At 44.6% G+C, this 18911-nt stretch overlaps 1 protein-coding gene across 5 annotated transcripts in view; it reads left to right on the top strand.

The window, feature by feature from the left end:
• Positions 1-18911, top strand: part of ING4 (inhibitor of growth family member 4) — a 43061-nt gene that overhangs the window by 17387 nt on the left and 6763 nt on the right. For 3 of the 5 annotated variants that reach the window (XM_084617006.1, XM_084617004.1, XM_084617003.1), the window contains exon 2: positions 12726-12765. The exons of the other annotated variants lie outside the window; for them this stretch is intronic. Coding sequence is in view for 2 of the 3 variants with exons in the window: in XM_084617004.1 (XP_084473130.1) it covers positions 12726-12765 (40 nt within the window). In the remaining variant the exon portion in view is untranslated. The remainder of the gene's footprint in view (positions 1-12725; positions 12766-18911) is intronic. 5 annotated transcript variants of the gene reach the window in all.

Raw genomic sequence — 18911 nt, 5'->3', positions numbered from 1 at the left:
TGCCTTTGTCTGCTACATTAACAAGGAGCCCTCTATCTGAAATCTTTTCTCAGATTGTCCCTGAAATATGCCATGTAGGCATTTCATAATCATAACTTGTTTTTCTGATTAATATTTTTGCAAGGGACAACAGGGACAGACTGACATTTACTTTCTCATCAATCATTCACCTCAGCTCTTGCTGTTGTGCTGTCGTAGAGGGTCAGTTGACCCTAGTCAGTTTGTTCTGAGTTCACCATTTACATGTTTTCTGGGTGATTTGTTTGAACATGACTGACCATGACCATAGTTCTTCCAGATCACCACAAATACACACAAAGCCCCTGGTTAAACATCCAGAGTACATAGTTGTGTCAGGGTTCAAGTGCAATTTCAGCACTCTCAGTAAATTTCCGTACATCCTGTCTGATGCCAAGAGAATCCTCCTCCCAGAATCCTCTAGCAAATTCAGACTTACCAGGCTTTACCAGACTTGTGTCATCCCCCGCAATTCATAATATTTCAACACTATCCCATCAGTCCCCCACTCGATATCCAGTTACTAAAGGTAATTGTGATATTGCACCAATTACACCAATTATACCTATTAATTATTGGGCCATGTGTCTCCTTTTTAAGTTAAAATGTCATTTTGTGGTCTTCAGTTGTATAATCTGGCAACTGAATTTTAAAGTGTCCCTCTAAGGCTTGCCTTTTCTTATACTGTTTACATATTTGATACCCAATACAGATGCACAAGAAAAATAACACCGTTATTCCAAGAATCCAAAATACAATTATCCATTCAGTCCCATTCCACTCTGTTTCATGACATACAATATCATACCAGGCACGTATTTGAGATTCTCTACCCTTTACATCTTTTTCAATAACCTTGTATTTTCAAGCAAGTACACCTTTTATGCCTATTACAAGGCCTGTCGTCTGTTCTATCTGATTTAATGTCCTCTGGTATGTTTGTATTTCCATGACCCGATCTGTATCATTCACTCCTCTTTCCTCCAAAGTTGGTGGCATCAATCTAGGGTGAGTTATATATGTTTTGATTACCAAGGGGTGCCATTGTTTTTGTTCATATTGGAAGTTAATTATTTTCCTACACATATACCACATTCCTCGTTCCAGCATCCAGGGTATTTTTATTGTTACATTATCTTTTTGTTTGTGGTGCCAACATAAATTTTGATTTATTTAATACAATCCCCACCAACCTCTTTTCCATTGCAAATTGATTGTAAGGTTCTCTCCTTTCCATTCTAAATTTCTATTTCCCTTTTCAATTAGTGTTCCCCATTCCCATTGGGCTCCTATTATTCTTTTCCATCTTTCTCCAGGGATCTACCACAATCCATTTCCTTCTGACACTATTTCATAGTATCTCATCTCATTTCCCCAAGTACTAGTTATACCTCTTGCACCTTTCCATTGGCTATTCCTGAAAGGATGAGTATACATTGGTGTAGTGTACACTTTTGCATTTTCACCTTCCAGGTGTCTTTGAACATGTTGTTAATGTAAGATAATATTTTAATGCCCAATTCAGTACTCTTGGCCAGTTACCTTTACTACTTTGTTCTAAGATATCTTTCCATTGTTCTAATATTCCCTGTGCTTCCATATAAACTTCCCACCAGGATAAACCAATACAAATGTGCTTTTCTTGTTTAACAATTTCCAAAACAGCCTTTCCCAGTAATTTCCTTAATTCCATTACTGATTGATCTAATTTTTGGTCTACCACCTCCCATTGTCCCCCTGTGTTGGCCACTTTAGCCAGTTTAGCCTCTCTCTCTCTCTCTCTCTCTCTTTTCCTTAAAGTAGAGAGACACCAGGTAGTTCCTAATCCCAAACCAGTGTTAAATGTTTCCCATGTAGCATTCCTTTAAATCATTCTCCTTTTTAAATCCCAAAACCAATATGTTTTATACCCAGCAGTCCACTTGGAACAGTTTGGATAGTGACTGTCTATAACCCAATCCTCAGGAGATAAAATCAAAGTAATCTCAAATCTGGACCCATTTTGTATACATCTGCAACCATGATCACGATCTGGGATCAGCTATTCCATTTGTTCAGGAGCAAAAGTTGTAACGGTCCAGTGTTCTTTCATCTGTTGGGTTATATTAGTCCAAGTTTGTCCAGTTCTATGTTGTTGACCTCCAATGTAAGTAAGATGTTTCAAGGCACATACGTGTTCATGGGACATTTCCATCTAGATACTTCCCATCTTTTAAATCAAGTCCCATTAATGGTGTCCCTGTATCATGACCCATTTGTTCCCAAACACTCTTTCGAAAATGTTCTTTACCATATCCTAGTGAACCAGGGTGGATTTGATTTAAATCACTAGTCAGGAAGACTCGATTTAATCATGGATTTCTACATAAAAGTGCATTCTTGTTGGTTGTTACCAAACTGAAGATCCTGCATGTTCAGACATGTTTCTTTCATCATCTTCAATGCAGCTTCCTCCTGAGAAGGATGTTTCCTTCAGGCAACCAGGCCTTGCATTTCTTTGTTGAACTGTTTGCATTTTACACGCATACCTGTTTTACCCACGGGTAGAGGAACTTCATTAAAATATTCCCAAACTGGGTCTCTTTTACGGCCTGCTGCCATTATAGGTTTTCCCTTCTAGTCAGAGAATGGAATGGTAGATCTCAAATCAATGGAGACTACACTCAGAAAGACCTCAAGACTTCTGGAATATGCTGCTCAAACAGTTTCAATTTTGTTTCTACTGCGTGTCCCTCCCTTCTCATGTTTATCTCCTGACTTCTTCGCCTTGTCCAGATCTATTCCGCCCCCAACAATCTTCTATTCATTGAACTTTTTTAAACTTTTGCACTTTTAGAGAGAAGTAAGGGATTAACGCTCTGTACACAAACAATAGGGTTGAGGTCAGTTATTTCTCACCTCTATACATTATTTATTTATTTTAAAACATTTTTGCTGTTAACAAGCGCGTTATCTCTGGAGACACAAATCCACAGTTTGAGAACTGCAAAACTAAGCATCTCTGATGGTATCTTCTAGACTAGGGGTCTCAAACATGCGGTGCAGCCCATGGAGTTATTTGCTGCAGCCCGCCAAACTCCCCTCCCCTGCCACCCCCTTTCCCCCCCAGTGCACCCCATCCCCGCTCCTCTGCCTACCTCCAGGTGCTTCCCGCTGCCAAACAGCTGTTTGGTAGTGCATAGCGCTTTCCAGGAGGGAGGGGGGAGGAGTGGGGAGCTGCGCACTCGGGGAGGAGGCGGAGAAGAGGCGGGGCAGGGGTGGGGATTTGGGGAAGGGGTTGGAATAGGGGAAGGGAGGGGGCAGAGTTGGGGTGGGGACTTTGGGGAAGGAATTGGAATGGGGCCGGGGGGGTATCAGTGATGTGGCCCTCGGACCAATGTACTAGTCCTCATGTGGCCCTTGTGGTGATTTGAGTTTGAGATCCATGTTCTACACTGAGCTCTGAGTCCCATTGGGTAGATAGAAAGATTAACCGAAACAATATATTTATCTTGAGTCCCTAATCCGTGAACTATTGGAACTCGTTTACAAAACTGTTCTTAAACATTACATGAATATATTGTTTTATATATAGAATTAGAATTTATAATCCCTATTCCATGATGAGATATCTTTGAGATACATTATATCTTAATTAAAACTATCTTTTGTTAGGTTTTTCCTCAAAAAGCATTTTATCAAAGAAATCCGATTTAAATAAAAAAATCATTGATTTTTATCCACCCTGTAATGAACAATTCCTCTGAGAACACCACTCACATCCCCAATGACATATATAGATATTCCCTGTAATATTATACAATTTTACAAAAACTCCTGTAAATATTCCTGTCACTTCAGTCCCATTATCAAACCAGGCCCCTTGGTAGTACACTCTTGAGGTACTTTTTCAAGATTATGTTAATATGTTTGAGGAGGTTCCCTGTGCAAAACAATTGGTACCCATTTACTTTGCCAAGTCTAATCTGTATTTACACACTGCCAAACTCCCTCATCTAGTTCTTCTTCCACTCATAGTCCTCACTAAATTTGGCTGATTGGGGTTTTCTGTTGGGTCGTAGGGTACTTCAAAATCCTTGTAATGCCTGGTGATGAGTTAACCTCTTTGGTGAGGGTTTAATCTTTCTCTGCTGTTCCCTTATCTTCATTAGAAACCTGAGGCATCACTCGGGTCATCTTCATTAGGCATCACTGGGGTGATTACCTCAGAGATATTGGCCAGATAATCAGAATATCACTCCCATGGTCAACCTCTGCTGGTTATGGTTCCGTTTTACCTTTTATATTAGGTTCTATTTCTATGGGGGTTATAATTAGGGTTTTGTATTTGTGTGATTTGTAACAGTCACTTTTTTCTCCTCATTAACCATGGGGGTCTTCATTATGTTTCTCAGCCTCACACTGTCTCTCAATATTTCAAATTGATACTTCAAGTTCAGATCCTTTAGTGTAAATATAAATCTCATAAATTACATTCACCCCTGCAAATTTTTCATTGCATTGCCATTTTAATTGATTTGCTTCATACTGTGTTCTTTGTGACCATATGAAAGCCCATTGTGGGGGACCCCTTTCAGTTGGATCTGAAACATGTCACTTACTCACCTTAAACCTCCACTGTGCCTACATAGTTTGACCAGGAGAAGTAATCAGCATTCCCTTAAGTTCTTGTCACTCAAGCATCCACACAGACTCGGTTCCACTTGTGTGTGTAAAAATATCAATCTGGTCCCCTGGTTGAAAGGCTATAGCTACAATCTGGGTAACTTCACACCGTATCTGACCCTCTTGTTTTGTCCTAAATGACCTTATGAGTCCAATGAAATTAAATATTTCCTACCAAGCCAGGTTCCTTTTACATATTGATCTCTTCCTGGACATGGGAGAGTCCATTTAAGGGGTCTGTGTTCCATTATTCCTGTATGTGGCCAATACTGCCATTTCCTACATCTTATTTTTGCTTTTATTACCTTCCCCCTAGGGGTAGCTAGGGTACCCGATTTAGTTTGCAAATATGTCATCCAGGTTGAATTAGTACTTCCAGTATGTGCTGTGATGGTGGTCTGCTCCCCCAACAAGGATGCCCATCATATTATAATTTGAGTAACTTCACAACCTGCTGGCTCATCCCCTAGTTGTGGTTCTGTGGCAAGAACAGATTTATCTGTAAAACATAAGCAAAGCATAGGGCCTCTAACAGGGCCTTATAGGTTAGCAGCATTTTGGCTTCCACACTACACATTTATTTCAGTAGAATGAATTTCCTCTTTGTCTCAGGGTTGCCAGGTACACTACTTAATTTCCAACTGGTCATGTGCCCAAACAACTCCAGAAAATAGCCTACAAGTTTTCTACTGAGCTATAATTAAATTTTGCAAAATATTGGGAATTCTATATTTACTCCACTTTCCACTTCCTCCTTTCATTCTTTGTGCCTTAGCAGGGGACTTCTTTTCCATAAGATATTGTGCCACTGCTGCAGCTGTCAACCATTCCCATCTTGGGCGTTCAGCCTTGCCCTGCGCTGCTGGTACTCAAGCCATTAACCATGAGCCAGGAGTATAGATTCCTAATTAGCGGAGAGTGGCCCTGGAATCTTTAAGGATATAGAAGGATGCATCAGTCTTTTTAGGGAACAATGTGGTGCCTTCAAACGGAAGGTCTTCAGCTGTCATCTGCACTTCCTTAGGGAGGCCAAATAGGTGTAACCAAAACACTTGTTGCATAACCACCACAATGGAGTCTGCTGTGTTGGCTGCATCGAGGGCTGACTGGAGCACTGTTTTGGCTACTACTTATCCCTCATGGATAATAGCTCGGAATGGGTCACGGTGTAACTTTGGGAGTTGAGCAATAAAGGTCTATCATTACTAGAGAGGCCTCCTTTCTAGAACTTGGGGTAGAGTCCAGGATTTTTGAGTCTCAACTGTTTGCTAGTAGGTTTCACAGCTATTTGCTAAAGGTGTGTATCACTCTCCTATTGTTGGTTCACACAGAGCATAAACTCTTATTGCTCAAGTCATAAAGGGTCTGTGCTGTGGATCTAAAGGTTCCAACCTTGCTCATGATGCATTTGAGGGGTCAGTATGGTTTCTCATGGTTTTTAAGTTTGCAGTGTTAAACTAAGAAATTATATTAAAATTAATTGAAAAATATTAAGGTAGCAAAGTCACACCCTCTAATAGGAAATATCAGAATTAACGTTGCTCACGCAAATCTTAATTAAACTCCTGTGTGTGTATGCATTATGTGATGGGGCAAGGCCAGATAGCTATAGAAAAGTAGTGGGAAATAGATATATTAGCTCCAGGCTAAACAAATCCCTGGTACCAGGATAAGTGAAATGACAGCTGCTCCTGGTCAGTTAAGACACCTGTGGCCAATTAAGAACTTTCCAGAAGGCAAGGAGAATGCTAGGTTGATTGGGACACCTGAAGCCAATCAGGGGCTGGCTGAAACTAGTTAAAAGCCTCCCAGTTAGTCAGGTGGGGGCGGATGTAAGGAGCTGTGGGAGGAAGTTGTGCTGTTGGAGAGACTGAGCAGTACACACCATATCAGGCACAAGGAAGGAGGCCCTGAGGTAAGGGTGAAGTGGAGCTTGAGGGAGTGGGTGCTGCTGTGGGGAAGTAGCCCAGGGAATTGTACGTGTCATGTTTCTAAAAGGTCAGTTACCATAGTTGATACTATTAGGGTCCCTGGGCTGGAGCCCGGAGTAGAGGGTGGGTCCAGGCTCCCCCTTTTGCCCCCCACCCCCCGTTTAATCACTGAGACTGGGAGACAACAGAGGCTGTGCAAGGGAAGATAGCGTCTTGTCACCTCCCTCGCTGGCTTGGGATGAAAATGGCTCAGTAGACTGTGACCCTTGTCTCTAGAGAGAGAAGGATTACTTGGAGGGTCACAGTGAGCCTCTGAGGCTAGCAAAATCCGCCAGGGGATGCGGGACCTATGGAGACAAGGACAGAGCTTTGTCACAACTGGTGTTAAGGGTGGGATTTCGTTCACAGCGTGGCGGAAGAAAGAGGTTTAAAAAAAAAGTGCACTGGGGTTTTGGATTTTTGGTTTTGTTTTGGTTTGTATGTTTGCTTTGTACCACAATGGAGGAAGTGGTAAGAGCTCTGGTACAAGCCACACAGCAGCCCAGCAGGAGGCCACCTGGGTTCAGGCAATGCCGCAACAGGAGTCTATGCGGCTACTGCAGAAAACCAATTATTGATGAGCCAGGCGACCCAAGATCGTGCCCTCTTGAGAGAGGTGGTGGACCAGCTGAAGATCCTCACCACCCAGGCCTGGGGGTCCGACGGGACACGAACCTTGAGGGACACTTGTCTGCCAAAGATGATGTCAGGAGATGATGTAGAGGCATATCTCCTCTCATTGGAAAGGACTGCTCAGCGTGAGGCGTGGCCCCAGAAGCAGTGGGCCAGCATTCTCTCCCCTTTCTTGTGTGGAGAGGCCCAGAAGGCCTACTTTGACTTGCTTGCCACAGATGCCACTGACTATACCTGTCTGAAGGCAGAGATCCTAGCATGATCAGGGATGATGGCAGCAGTAAGGGCCCAGAGGTTACGTGAGTGGAAATACCAGGAGAACAAACCCCCGAGCCAACTATTCGACCTCATACACCTCATGTGGAAGTGGTTACAGCCCGAGGTGTACAGCCCGGAGGAGATTTTGGAGACCCTGGTCATGGACCATTACGTGCAGGGACTGCCACCAGATCTCCACAAATGGGTAGGTCAGAACGATCTGTCCACGTACGACAAGATGATCTTGCTGGTAGAAAGACGGATGACAGCCAGGGAACTGACCTGACTACCCAAGGAAGGCCCCTTTCGAAGCAAGCACCCGATCCCAACCCTGGAAGGTTGGGCAGCCAAACCCCGGTGAGTCCTAGGTGGAAGAAGTGGGGGGGCCGAAAACCAGCTGGGACCCCAGAAGGAAGGGACTGTCCTGAGTAGGGGGAACCCCGGGACTAAACCCCCTAACCTGCGGGATAGGGTAGTGATTAAAAGCAATTATAGATGTTATGCATGTGGGGATAGGGACACATAGCAGCACAGAGTCCCAGCACCAAGGAGCCTATGCAATGTAACTTGAGGGATTGGGAGGTCCCATGCTCCCTTATCCACCTCGTGGGGGTCGCATTAGCCCCGCATAATTACACCAGGCCAGTGAGGATAAATGGAGTAGAGACTACAGCACTTGTGGACTCTGGGAGTGCTATCACCCTCATATCGGGTAAGCTGGTAAAAAGTAGTCAGCTGCTACAAACCAAACGTGTAGCAGTGATGTGCATGCATGGGGCTGTGAGCCGTTACCCCACCATTCCGGTGGAGATAGAGGTTCAGGGGAACCCCATTGAGGTGACTGTGGGCGTAGTTCCTAAACTCCCATATCCTGTAGTCATTGGGAGGGACTATCCAGGGTTTGACAATTTACTTCCTCCGGGGAGGCTGGAGGGAGGTGGGGATCTTGAGGACAGCGACTCATCACTGGGGGAATGTCAACCCCCTGTGTTCACTGAGATTTCTCAGGATCTGTTCTCAGCCCCCGAAAAGACCCGGAAGACAAAAAAAGAGAGGAAAGTTGTGAAGGCCTTGGGAACCCGGATCCTGACCCAGGGCCAGAAGACCTCCCGAGTAGGCAGATGGACGTGAGCAGCCAACCGAGAAACTTCCACCACAGAAGGTGAGCCAGAGGCTGGCCCCAGCCATGACGGTGGCGAGCCGTTGGAAGAAGCAGAAGCTGGCCTCTGGGAGCTTGGGCAGGTTAGTCCTGGGAGAGAGACTTTTGGGTGGGACTAGGCAGAGGACCCCAGATATGATAACGCCAGGAAAGAGGTGGCTGAGATCGATGAGATACCCGTGGATGGGAAGGTCCGGAGTCCCGGACCTTACTTTATAGTGAAGAAAGATCTCCTGTTCCACATGGTGCAAATGCAGGAGCAAGAAATACAACTTCTGGTGCCACGAAAACATCAAAAAGCCGTATTGAGTCTTGTCCACAGTCACCTATTTGGAGGACGCCTAGGGGTAGAGAAAACCCAGGCATGGATCTTGCGGAGGTTCTTCTGTCCAGGAGTACATGAAGATGTCCGGCGATACTGCGCCTCTTGTCCGGAGTGTCAGTTACATAGACCTCGCCCGCACTTGCGGGCTCCTTTGATACCTCTTCCAATAATAGAGGTTCCTTTCGAACGGATAGCCATGGATCTGGTAGGGTGTTAAGACAGCTCGGGGCTACCAACATGTGCTTGTTGTACTGGACTATGCAACCTGATACCCAGAAGCTGTTCCCCTACACAACACAGCTTCCAAGACAATAGCTAAGGAGCTAAGTACAGATCTTTGCCCGAGTTGGGCTACCCAAGGAGATATTGACTGATCAAGGGACACGTTACGTGTCCAAGTTGATGAAAGATCTCTGTTCATTGCTCCATGTACAAGCCCTACGGACCTCTGTATACCACCCGCAAACAGATGGCCTTGTGGAAAGGTTCAATAGGACCCTCAAGGCCATGATCAGGAAAGTGGTGAGCCGGGATGGGAAAGATTGGGATACCCTATTGCCTTACCTCATGTTCGCCATCCGGGAGATTCCGCAAGCCTCCACGGGTTTCTCTCCATTTGAACTACTATATGGGCACCACCCCTGGGGCATATTGGATGTAGCCAGAGAAGCCTGGGAAGAGGAGCCAAATCCTGGAAGGAACATAGTTGAGCATGTACTGCAGATGAGAGATCGCATAGCCCGAGTTACGCCCATTGTACGGGAACACTTGGAGAGAGTACAGGAGACCCAACGAACCCATTATAACCATCAAGTAAAGCTTTGACTTTTCCAACCAGGGGATCGGGTGATGATACTGGTGCCCACAGCAGAAAGTAAACTGTTGGCCCAGTGGCAGGGACCCTACAAAGTAATCGAAGCCGTGGGAGAGGTGAACTATAAGGTGCGGCAGCCATGCTGCTGGAAATCGGAGCAAATTTACTACATCAATCTTCTAAAACCTTGGTACGATCGAGAGGCATGCTTAGTCACGCAGGAGACCCTTCCCCAGGAGGATAACTTACACGAGCAAGTGAGGATAACTCAAACTGGGATATTTCATTCAGTCGGCGAAAGTCATTACAGAATCTTGTGGTACCGTCAGGTTTAGGCACTAGAACAATTGGACTGGATCACTGACTGTAACATTCTTCAATAACCCCTCATTCTAACATTTTCTTTACTTTGGCCTTGATTTCTTCTCTTTTGGCTGCTGGGATTTGGTAGGGTCTCAATGTTACCTTGGTTCTGGGGATCGTGCGGATATGGTGATAGGTCTCAGTCATCCGCACGATCCCCAGAACCAAGGTAACATTGAGACCCTACCAAATCCCAGCAGCCAAAAGAGAAGAAATCAAGGCCAAAGTAAAGAAAATGTTAGAATGAGGGGTTATTGAAGAATGTTACAGTCAGTGATCCAGTCCAATTGTTCTAGTGCCTAAACCTGACGGTACCACGAGATTCTGTAATGACTTTCGCCGACTGAATGAAATATCCCAGTTTGATGCATACCCCATACCACGCATCGACGAACTGGTTGACCGACTGGGTAGTGCCCGATACTTGACTACACTGGATCTGACAAAAGGGTGCTGGCAGATTCCTCTGACCAAAGAAGCTAAAGAAAAGACAGCGTTCTCCACCCCGGAAGGGCTATTCCAGTACACCATCCTCCCTGTTGGGTTACATGGGCCCTGGCCACATTCCAGCGCCTCACGGATAAGCTGCTGCGCCCTCATACTAGTTATGCAGCTGCATACCTAGAAGATGTCATCATCCATATGCCAGACTGGGGAACTCACTTGGAGAAAGTTGAGGCAGTACTGCGCACCTTAAGGCTGGCTGGCCTCACTGCTAATCCTGCTAAATGCTCCATAGGGCTAGCAGAGGCTAGGTACCTGGGATATATTGTGGGAAGGGGCACAGTGAAGCCCCAAACGAATAAGCTAGAGGCAATTCAAAACTGGCCCTGGCCGACCTGAAAGAATCGGGTCTGAGTGTTCCTAGGTGTGGTAGGCTACCACCGACATTTTATTCCCCACTTCGCCCCTAGGGCAAGTCCCCAACTGACCTGGTGAAGGCCCGAAGTCCAGACATGGTAAAGTGGACCAAAGCAGCAGAGGGGGCATTCACAGACCTTCAGACGGCTCTCTGTAATGACCTCAGACTCATAGCCCCGGACTTTAGCAAGGAATTTATTTTACAAACAGGTGCTTCTGAGGTAGGGTTGGGGGCGGTTCTGTCGCAAATGGTGGGAGAAGAGGAACACCCGATCCTCTACCTAAGCAGAAAGCTTCTCCCGAGAGAACAGAAATACGCAGTAGTCGAGAGAGAATGCCTTGCTGTCAAATGGGCTATGGAGACACTGTGTTATTACCTCCTAGGCCAGCGATTTACTCTTGTGACAGACCATGCACCCCTCCAGTGGATGCAGTGGAATAAGGAAGAGAATGGAAGGGTCACCAGGTGGTTCTTATCTCTCCAACCGTTCCAATTCCGCATATGGCACAGGGCTGGATGCCACCATGGCAACGCTGATGGTCTATCACGAGCATACTGCCCGGCGTCCCAAGTTGCCCAACTCTATGGTGTTGAGCAGAGGGGTGGGGATATGTGACGGGGCAAGGCCAGATGGCTATAGAAAAGTAGTGGGAAATAGATACATTAGCTCCAGGCTAAACAAATCCCTGGTACCAGGATAAGTGAAATGACAGCTGCTCCAGGTCAGTTAAGACACATGTGGCCAATTAAGAACTTTCCAGAAGGCAGGGAGAACGGTAGGTTGATTGGGACACCTGAAGCTAATCAGGGGCTGGCTGAAACTAGTTAAAAGCCTCCCAGTTAGTCAGGTGGGGGCGGATGTAAGGAGCCGTGGGAGGAAGTTGCGCTGTTGGAGAGACTGAGCAGTACACACCATATCAGGCACAAGGAAGGAGGCCCTGAGGTAAGGGTGAAGTGGAGCTTGAGGAAGTGGGTGCTGCTGTGGGGAAGTAGTCCAGGGAATTGTACGTGTCATGTTTCTAAAAGGTCAGTTACCATAGCTGATACTATTAGGGTCCCTGGGCTGGAGCCCGGAGTAAAGGGCGGGCCCGGGCTCCCCCTTTTGCGCCCCCACCCCCCAATTAATCACTGAGACTGCGAGACAACAGAGATTGTGCAAGGGAGGATAGCTTCTTGTCACCTCCCTCGCTGGCTTAGGGTGAAAATGGCTCAGTAGACTGTGACTCTTGTCTCTAGAGAGAGAAGGGTTACATGGAGGGTCACAGTGAGCCTCTGAGGCTAGCGAAATCCGCCAGGAAACGCGGGACCCACAGAGACAAGGACAGAGCTTTGTCACAATCATGATACAGTCTTTAATTACAGGGTCATGTTGTTTTTTCCACAGGATCCCTCCATCATTCAATGCACAAGCTGAGCCTCCTCTGGGAATGGACCAGGGTTGTGTAGTGAATGAGATTGTTGTCTATGGCACCCCTGCCACATTTGTTACAGAAGTTGGAAGGTGTATAGTGAATGAGGCAGTGGACTGCAGGAAGAGGAAAGGATGGTCTTATGGTTTAGTCATTGGATTCTATTCTTGTCTTTGCCACGGAGTTCCTATGTAATTAAATTAAGACTTTTTGCAGGTGGTCACTAATTATGTGTCCTTCATTTTCTAGGTGCCCAACTTGAGATCCTGGGGTCTCATTTGCATATGTGGTAAGCACTTGCAGCTGAAGTCAATGGGAGCTGCACTTTGAACATATAAAGTGCTATAAAAATGCTAAGTATTGTGATTGATGTACCAGGCTCTGGGTGTCTCAAATTGAGCACCCAAAATGAATGGATACCTTTTGTCCTTAAATTCTCTGAACCTCAGTTCCCGATCTGTAGAATGGCAATTATAATACCTACCTGGACCGGACAGCAGTGGGGTGGAGATACACTGTGAAGCACTCAGTGATGAGTGCTATAGAAAAGCCCATGAGGAAATTAATAATTCTGTATTCAAAGTATAGTTTGACTAATAGTGCAGTAAATAAGGTCTGGGGCCACACATTAAATGAGGATGAAAAGAATTCATTCAGTGAGCACTATCCATCATGTGCACTGAATGAGGCAGGCATTTTGTGAGACAAATAGTATGTGATCATGTAATTAAAGACTGTGGCATAATACATATGTACAAAGAGGATAGACTGAGGTTACAGAGGCAATCTTAAGTCTGGCTTTTCCTAACTTTTGAATGCTTAACTGTGCAATGTTATCTTTCTTTTAATGTAGTCCTCCGCCCCCCACCCCACCCCATTTATATGTAATCTTTGGAATAATACCATGAAAACTTTTCCTTCTATTTAGATACTTAAATGGCCCATAGAAGCTGAGCCTCTCCTAGCTATTTAAAATAGAAATAATAGTAACAAATTCCCCTTCAGTTCCTTCCCAGCCTCTAGAAGAAATACTTTGCATTGTTTGTAAGGACATTTGCTTGTGTGTAAGTGGTTGTTTTTGTGTCTGCATGGTGAAATTGAAGTTGAACAAACAGGTTCTGAACAGAGTGGGTATGTCTACACAGCAGTTAAACACCCACGGTTGCACCAGGTCAGCTGACTTACACTCGCAGGGCTGCAAAATTGTGGTTTAGACGGTTTGGGCTTGGGCTGGGGCCTGAGTCCTGGGACCCTGTGAATGGGGAGGTCCCAGAGCCCGTTTCCCTGCAGTAGATGTAATGTCTACACAGCACTTTTATAGCCCTGCAGCCTGAGCCCTGCAAGTCCAAGTCAGCTGTAGTCATTCTTCTCTCTTGCCAGAGTGAGTTCTGTAGTTTGCGTCCAGTTTTTTTGAGAATTCTGTCTTTTGCATTCACAAGCCTTCCCCAATAGTTGGCAGCTTAATTGTCTTAGTTTTGATTATTTCTGTTGTGGGAATGCATGGTCATGAAAGGTGGGGCAGTCTGTCATGTTGTGACCAATCCTGTAGAGGGCTTTGAATATCACAATGGAGACCTTGATCCAGATTCTGAATTCAATGGAGAGTCAGTGCAGAATGGAGATGTTTTCATGGTGTCCTATGTTGTTGTGCACACAAGTTGCTGCATTTCTTACCAAGTGGAGTTTTTTCAGGTCATGTGATTTCATTTCTAGATATGGATAGTAGTAATCAAGCTTGGTGGTCTTGAGTGGCTGGGTCACTGAGTTTTATTGCATGCAGCACAGTCTTTTGTCCAGTCACAGAAGAAAGTGGGCTTTTCCCCCCAACAGTTTCATAGAATCATAGAATATCAGGGTTGGAAGGGACCCCAGAAGGTCATCTAGTCCAACCCCCTGCTCAAAGCAGGACCAATTCCCAGTTAAATCATCCCAGCCAGGGCTTTGTCAAGCCTGACCTTAAAAACCTCTAAGGAAGGAGATTCTACCACCTCCCTAGGTAACGCATTCCAGTGTTTCACCACCCTCTTAGTGAAAAAGTTTTTCCTAATATCCAATCTAAACCTCCCCCACTGCAACTTGAGACTATTACTCCTCGTTCTGTCATCTGCTACCATTGAGAACAGTCTAGAGCCATCCTCTTTGGAACCCCCTTTCAGGTAGTTGAAAGCAGCTATCAAATCCCCCCTCATTCTTCTCTTCTGCAGGCTAAACAATCCCAGCTCCCTCAGCCTCTCCTCATAACTCATGTGTTCCAGTCCCCTAATAATTTTTGTTGCCCTTCGCTGGACTCTCTCCAATTTATCCACATCCTTCTTGAAGTGTGGGGCCCAAAACTGGACACAGTACTCCAGATGAGGCCTCACCAATGTCGAATAGAGGGGAACGATCACGTCCCTCGATCTGCTCGCTATGCCCCTACTTATACATCCCAAAATGCCATTGGCCTTCTTGGCAACAAGGGCACACTGCTGACTCGTATCCAGCTTCTCGTCCACTGTCACCCCTAGGTCCTTTTCCGCAGAACTGCTGCCTAGCCATTCGGTCCCTAGTCTGTAGCTGTGCATTGGGTTCTTCCGTCCTAAGTGCAGGACCCTGCACTTATCCTTATTGAACCTCATCAGATTCCTTTTGGCCCAATCTTCCAATTGGTCTAGGTCCTTCTGTATCCTATCCCTCCCCTCCAGCGTATCTACCACTCCTCCCAGTTTAGTATCATCCGCAAATTTGCTGAGAGTGCAATCCACACCATCCTCCAGATAATTTATGAAGATATTGAATAAAACCGGCCCCAGGACCGACCCTTGGGGCACTCCACTTGATACCGGCTGCCAACTAGACATGGAGCCATTGATCACTACCCGTTGAGCCCGACAATCTAGCCAGCCAGTTTCCCCAGTAAGAGGAGTCCAAGAGAACCTCCATGGCTATGGGTAAGAAGTAGGGTTGTCAAGTGATTAAAAAAGATTAATCACACCGTTAAACAATAATAGAATACCATTTATTTAAATATATTTGGATGTTTTCTACTTTTTCGAATACATTGATTTCAATTACAACACAAAATACAAAGTGTACAGTGCTCACTTTATATTTATTTTTGATATCAAATATTTGCCCTGTAAAAAACAAAAGAAATAGTATATTTAAATTAATCTAATACAAGTATTGTAGTGCTCTTTATAATGAAAGTTGAACTTACAAATGTAGAATTATGTACAAAAAATAACTTCATTCAAAAATAAAACAATGTAAAACTTTAGAACCTACAAGTCCACTCAGTCCTACTTCAGCCAATCACTCAGACAAACAATTCTGGTTACAGTTTGCAGGAGATAATACTGCCCATGTCTTGTTTACAGTGTCATCAGAAATTAACAGGCATTCACATGGCACTGTTGTAGCTGGCATTGCACGATATTTATGTGCCAGGTGCGCTAAAGATTCATATGTTCCTTCATGTTTCAGCCACCATTCCAGAATACATGCATCCATGCTGATGACGGATTCTGCTCGATAACGATCCAAAGCAGAGCGTACCGACGCATGTTCATTTACATCATCTGAGTCAGATGCCACCAGCAGAAGGTTGATTTTCTTTTTTGGTGGTTCAGGGTCTGTAGTTTCCATGTCGGAGTGTTGCTCTTTTAAGACACCTGAAAGTATTCTCCATACCTCGTCCTGCTCAGATTTTGGAAGGCACTTCAGATTATTAAACCTTGGGTTGAATGCTATATCTATCCTTAGAAATCTCACACTGGTACCTTCTTTGCGTTTTGTCAAATCTGCTGTGAAAGTGTTCTTAAAATGAACATGTGCTGGGTCATCATCCAATACTGCTATAACATGAAATGGGTAAAAAAGAACAGGAGACATACAATTCTTCCCCAAGGAGTTCAGTCACAAATTTAATGAACATATTATTTTTTTAATGAGCATCTGTCATGGAGTCCCTGGGCTATGCTCTGGAACTGCTCCCCATGAAGCCAGTCAGGACTCTGGGGAAGTCTCCTTTCTGTGAGCAGTCTGTCTTCAGGACACAAAGCTCACACAGCTTCCACCTTCCTGGGTCTGACCTCGGAGCATTCAGCATCCTCTGCCACTCCGTGTGCTTCCCCCAGCGAGTCCGCCCAGGCAGGGTCTTGGGGAAGCCAGAGGGTCCTGCACCCCAACTCCGCAGTCAGACGTGACTCTCAGCCAGCCAGTAAAACAGAGGTTTATTAGACAACAGGAACCATGGTCTAAAACAGAACTTGCAGGTGCAGAGAACAGGACCCCTCAGCTGGGTCCATTTTGGGGGGCAGTGAGCCAGACAGCCACGTCTGCACTTCACTCCATGTCCCAGCCAGCCCCAAACTGAAGCTTCCTCCAGCCCCTCCTCCTCTGGGCTTTCCCTTTTCCCGGGCCAGGAGGTCACCTGATTCCTTTGTTCTCCAACCCTTTAGCTCTCACCTTGCGGGGGGGGGGGGGGGGAAGGGCCCAGGCCATCAGTTGCTAGGAAACAGGGTGTTGGCCATTCTCTGTGTCCAGACCCCTGCACACACCTGCCCTCTAGGGTTCTGCAATGATCATACACCCTTACCCCACCACCTAAATACTTAAGAACTGCATAGGGGAAGCTGAGGCACCTCCACACTATTCAGAGGAAACATTAAGAACAGTCCCACTTCGTCACAGCATCATCAGCATGGAAGCATGTCCTCTGGAATGGTGGCCGAAGCTTGAAGGGGCATATGAGTGTTTAGCACATCTGGTACGTGGCTACGAAAGTACCATGCAAATGCCTGTTCTCACTTTCAGGTAACATTGTAAATAAGAAGCAGTCAGCAGTATCTCCCATAAATGTAAACAAATTTGTTTGTCTTAGCAATTGGCTGAACAAGAAGTAGGACTGAGTAGACTTGTAGGCTCTAAAGTTTTACAGTGTTTTGGTTTTGAGTGCAGTTATGTAACAAAAAAAAATCTACATTTGTAAGTTACACTTTCACAATAAAGAGATTGCACTACAGTACTTGTATGAGGTGAACTGAAAAATACTATTTCTTTATCATTTTTACAGTGTGAATATTTGTAATAAAAATAATATAAAGTGAACACTGTACACTTTGTATTGAACTGTAATAGAAATCAATATATTTATTTGAAAATGTAGAAAAACATCTGAAAATATTAATAAATTTCAATTGGTATTCTATTGTTTAACAATGCGATTAATTTTTTTAGTCGCAGTTAATTTTTTTGAGTTAATCGCATGAGTTAACTGCAATTAATCAACAACACTAGTAAGAAGTAATGCTGAAAAAGAATCATGGAATACTGACTTTTGAGTCTTGCAGCATGTCTGTTACTGTAATAATATTTGGTAGTTACAATATACATTGTGTTTCAGAACTTCCAGGACCTGGAGAGAGACAACTGAATTATGTTATAATGTAGCAGGCAGAATAGACTAAAGAGCAGGGGACTTGGAGTCAAGATTCCTGTATTCTATTCCCAGCTTTTCCCCAATTTGCTCTATGACCTTGGACAAGTCTCTTCCCATCTCGACTTCTGTTTTCCCATCTGTAAAATGGGAAATTAATCCTTCTTTGTGGCACTTCAAGCAGTTCAGTGCTTTGAGTTGGTTGCATGAAAAGCACTATTATTTTATTATTTATTTAATGTAAAACAGTTTTAGGATTATCTTAGACAAGTTAGATGTATTCAAGTCAGCAGAGCCTGATGAAATACATCCTAGAATACTGAAGGAGGTGACTAAGGAGATATCTGAACCATTAGTGATTATCTTTGAAAACTCATGGAAGATGGGTGATATTCCAGAGGACTGGAAGAGGGCAAATATAGTGTCAATCTGAAAAAAGGGGAATAAGGACAACCCTCGGAATTACAGACCATTCATCTTCAGTACCTGGAAAGATAATGGAACAAATAATCAAGTAATAATCAATTTGCAAACACCTAGAAGATAATAAAGTGATAAGTAACAGTCAACATGGATTTGTCAAGAACAAATCATGTCAAACCAACGGATGGCTCTCTGTGGCAGGTTAATAAGCCTTATGAATAGGGTGGATGTGGTAAATGTAGTATGTCTTGACTTTCCTGCGATTGTTGTTACTGTTTTGCTAGACCTTTTCATAAACAAACTAGCAAAATAAAGCTTAGGTGAAGCTGTTATAAGGTGGGTGCCTAACTGGTTGAAAAATCATTCCCAGAGAGTACCTATCAGCGGTTCAGTCAAGCTGGAAGTGCATATTGAGTGGGGTCCTGCGGTGATCAGTCTTGGGTCCAGTTCTGTTCAATATCTTCATCAATGATTTAGATAATGGCAGAGAGAGTACACTTAAAAAGTTTACGGATGATACCAAGCTGGGAGGGGTTGCAAGTGCTTTGGAGGGTAGGATTAAAATTCAAAATTATCTGGAGAAATGGTCTGAA

This window comes from Lepidochelys olivacea, assembly GCF_965140295.1.
Source record: "Lepidochelys olivacea isolate rLepOli2 genome assembly, chromosome: 1".
Classification (NCBI taxonomy): Eukaryota; Metazoa; Chordata; order Testudines; family Cheloniidae; genus Lepidochelys; species Lepidochelys olivacea.
The sequence above is the reverse complement of the archived record's forward strand: the minus strand, read 5'-3'. Positions and strand labels throughout refer to the sequence as shown.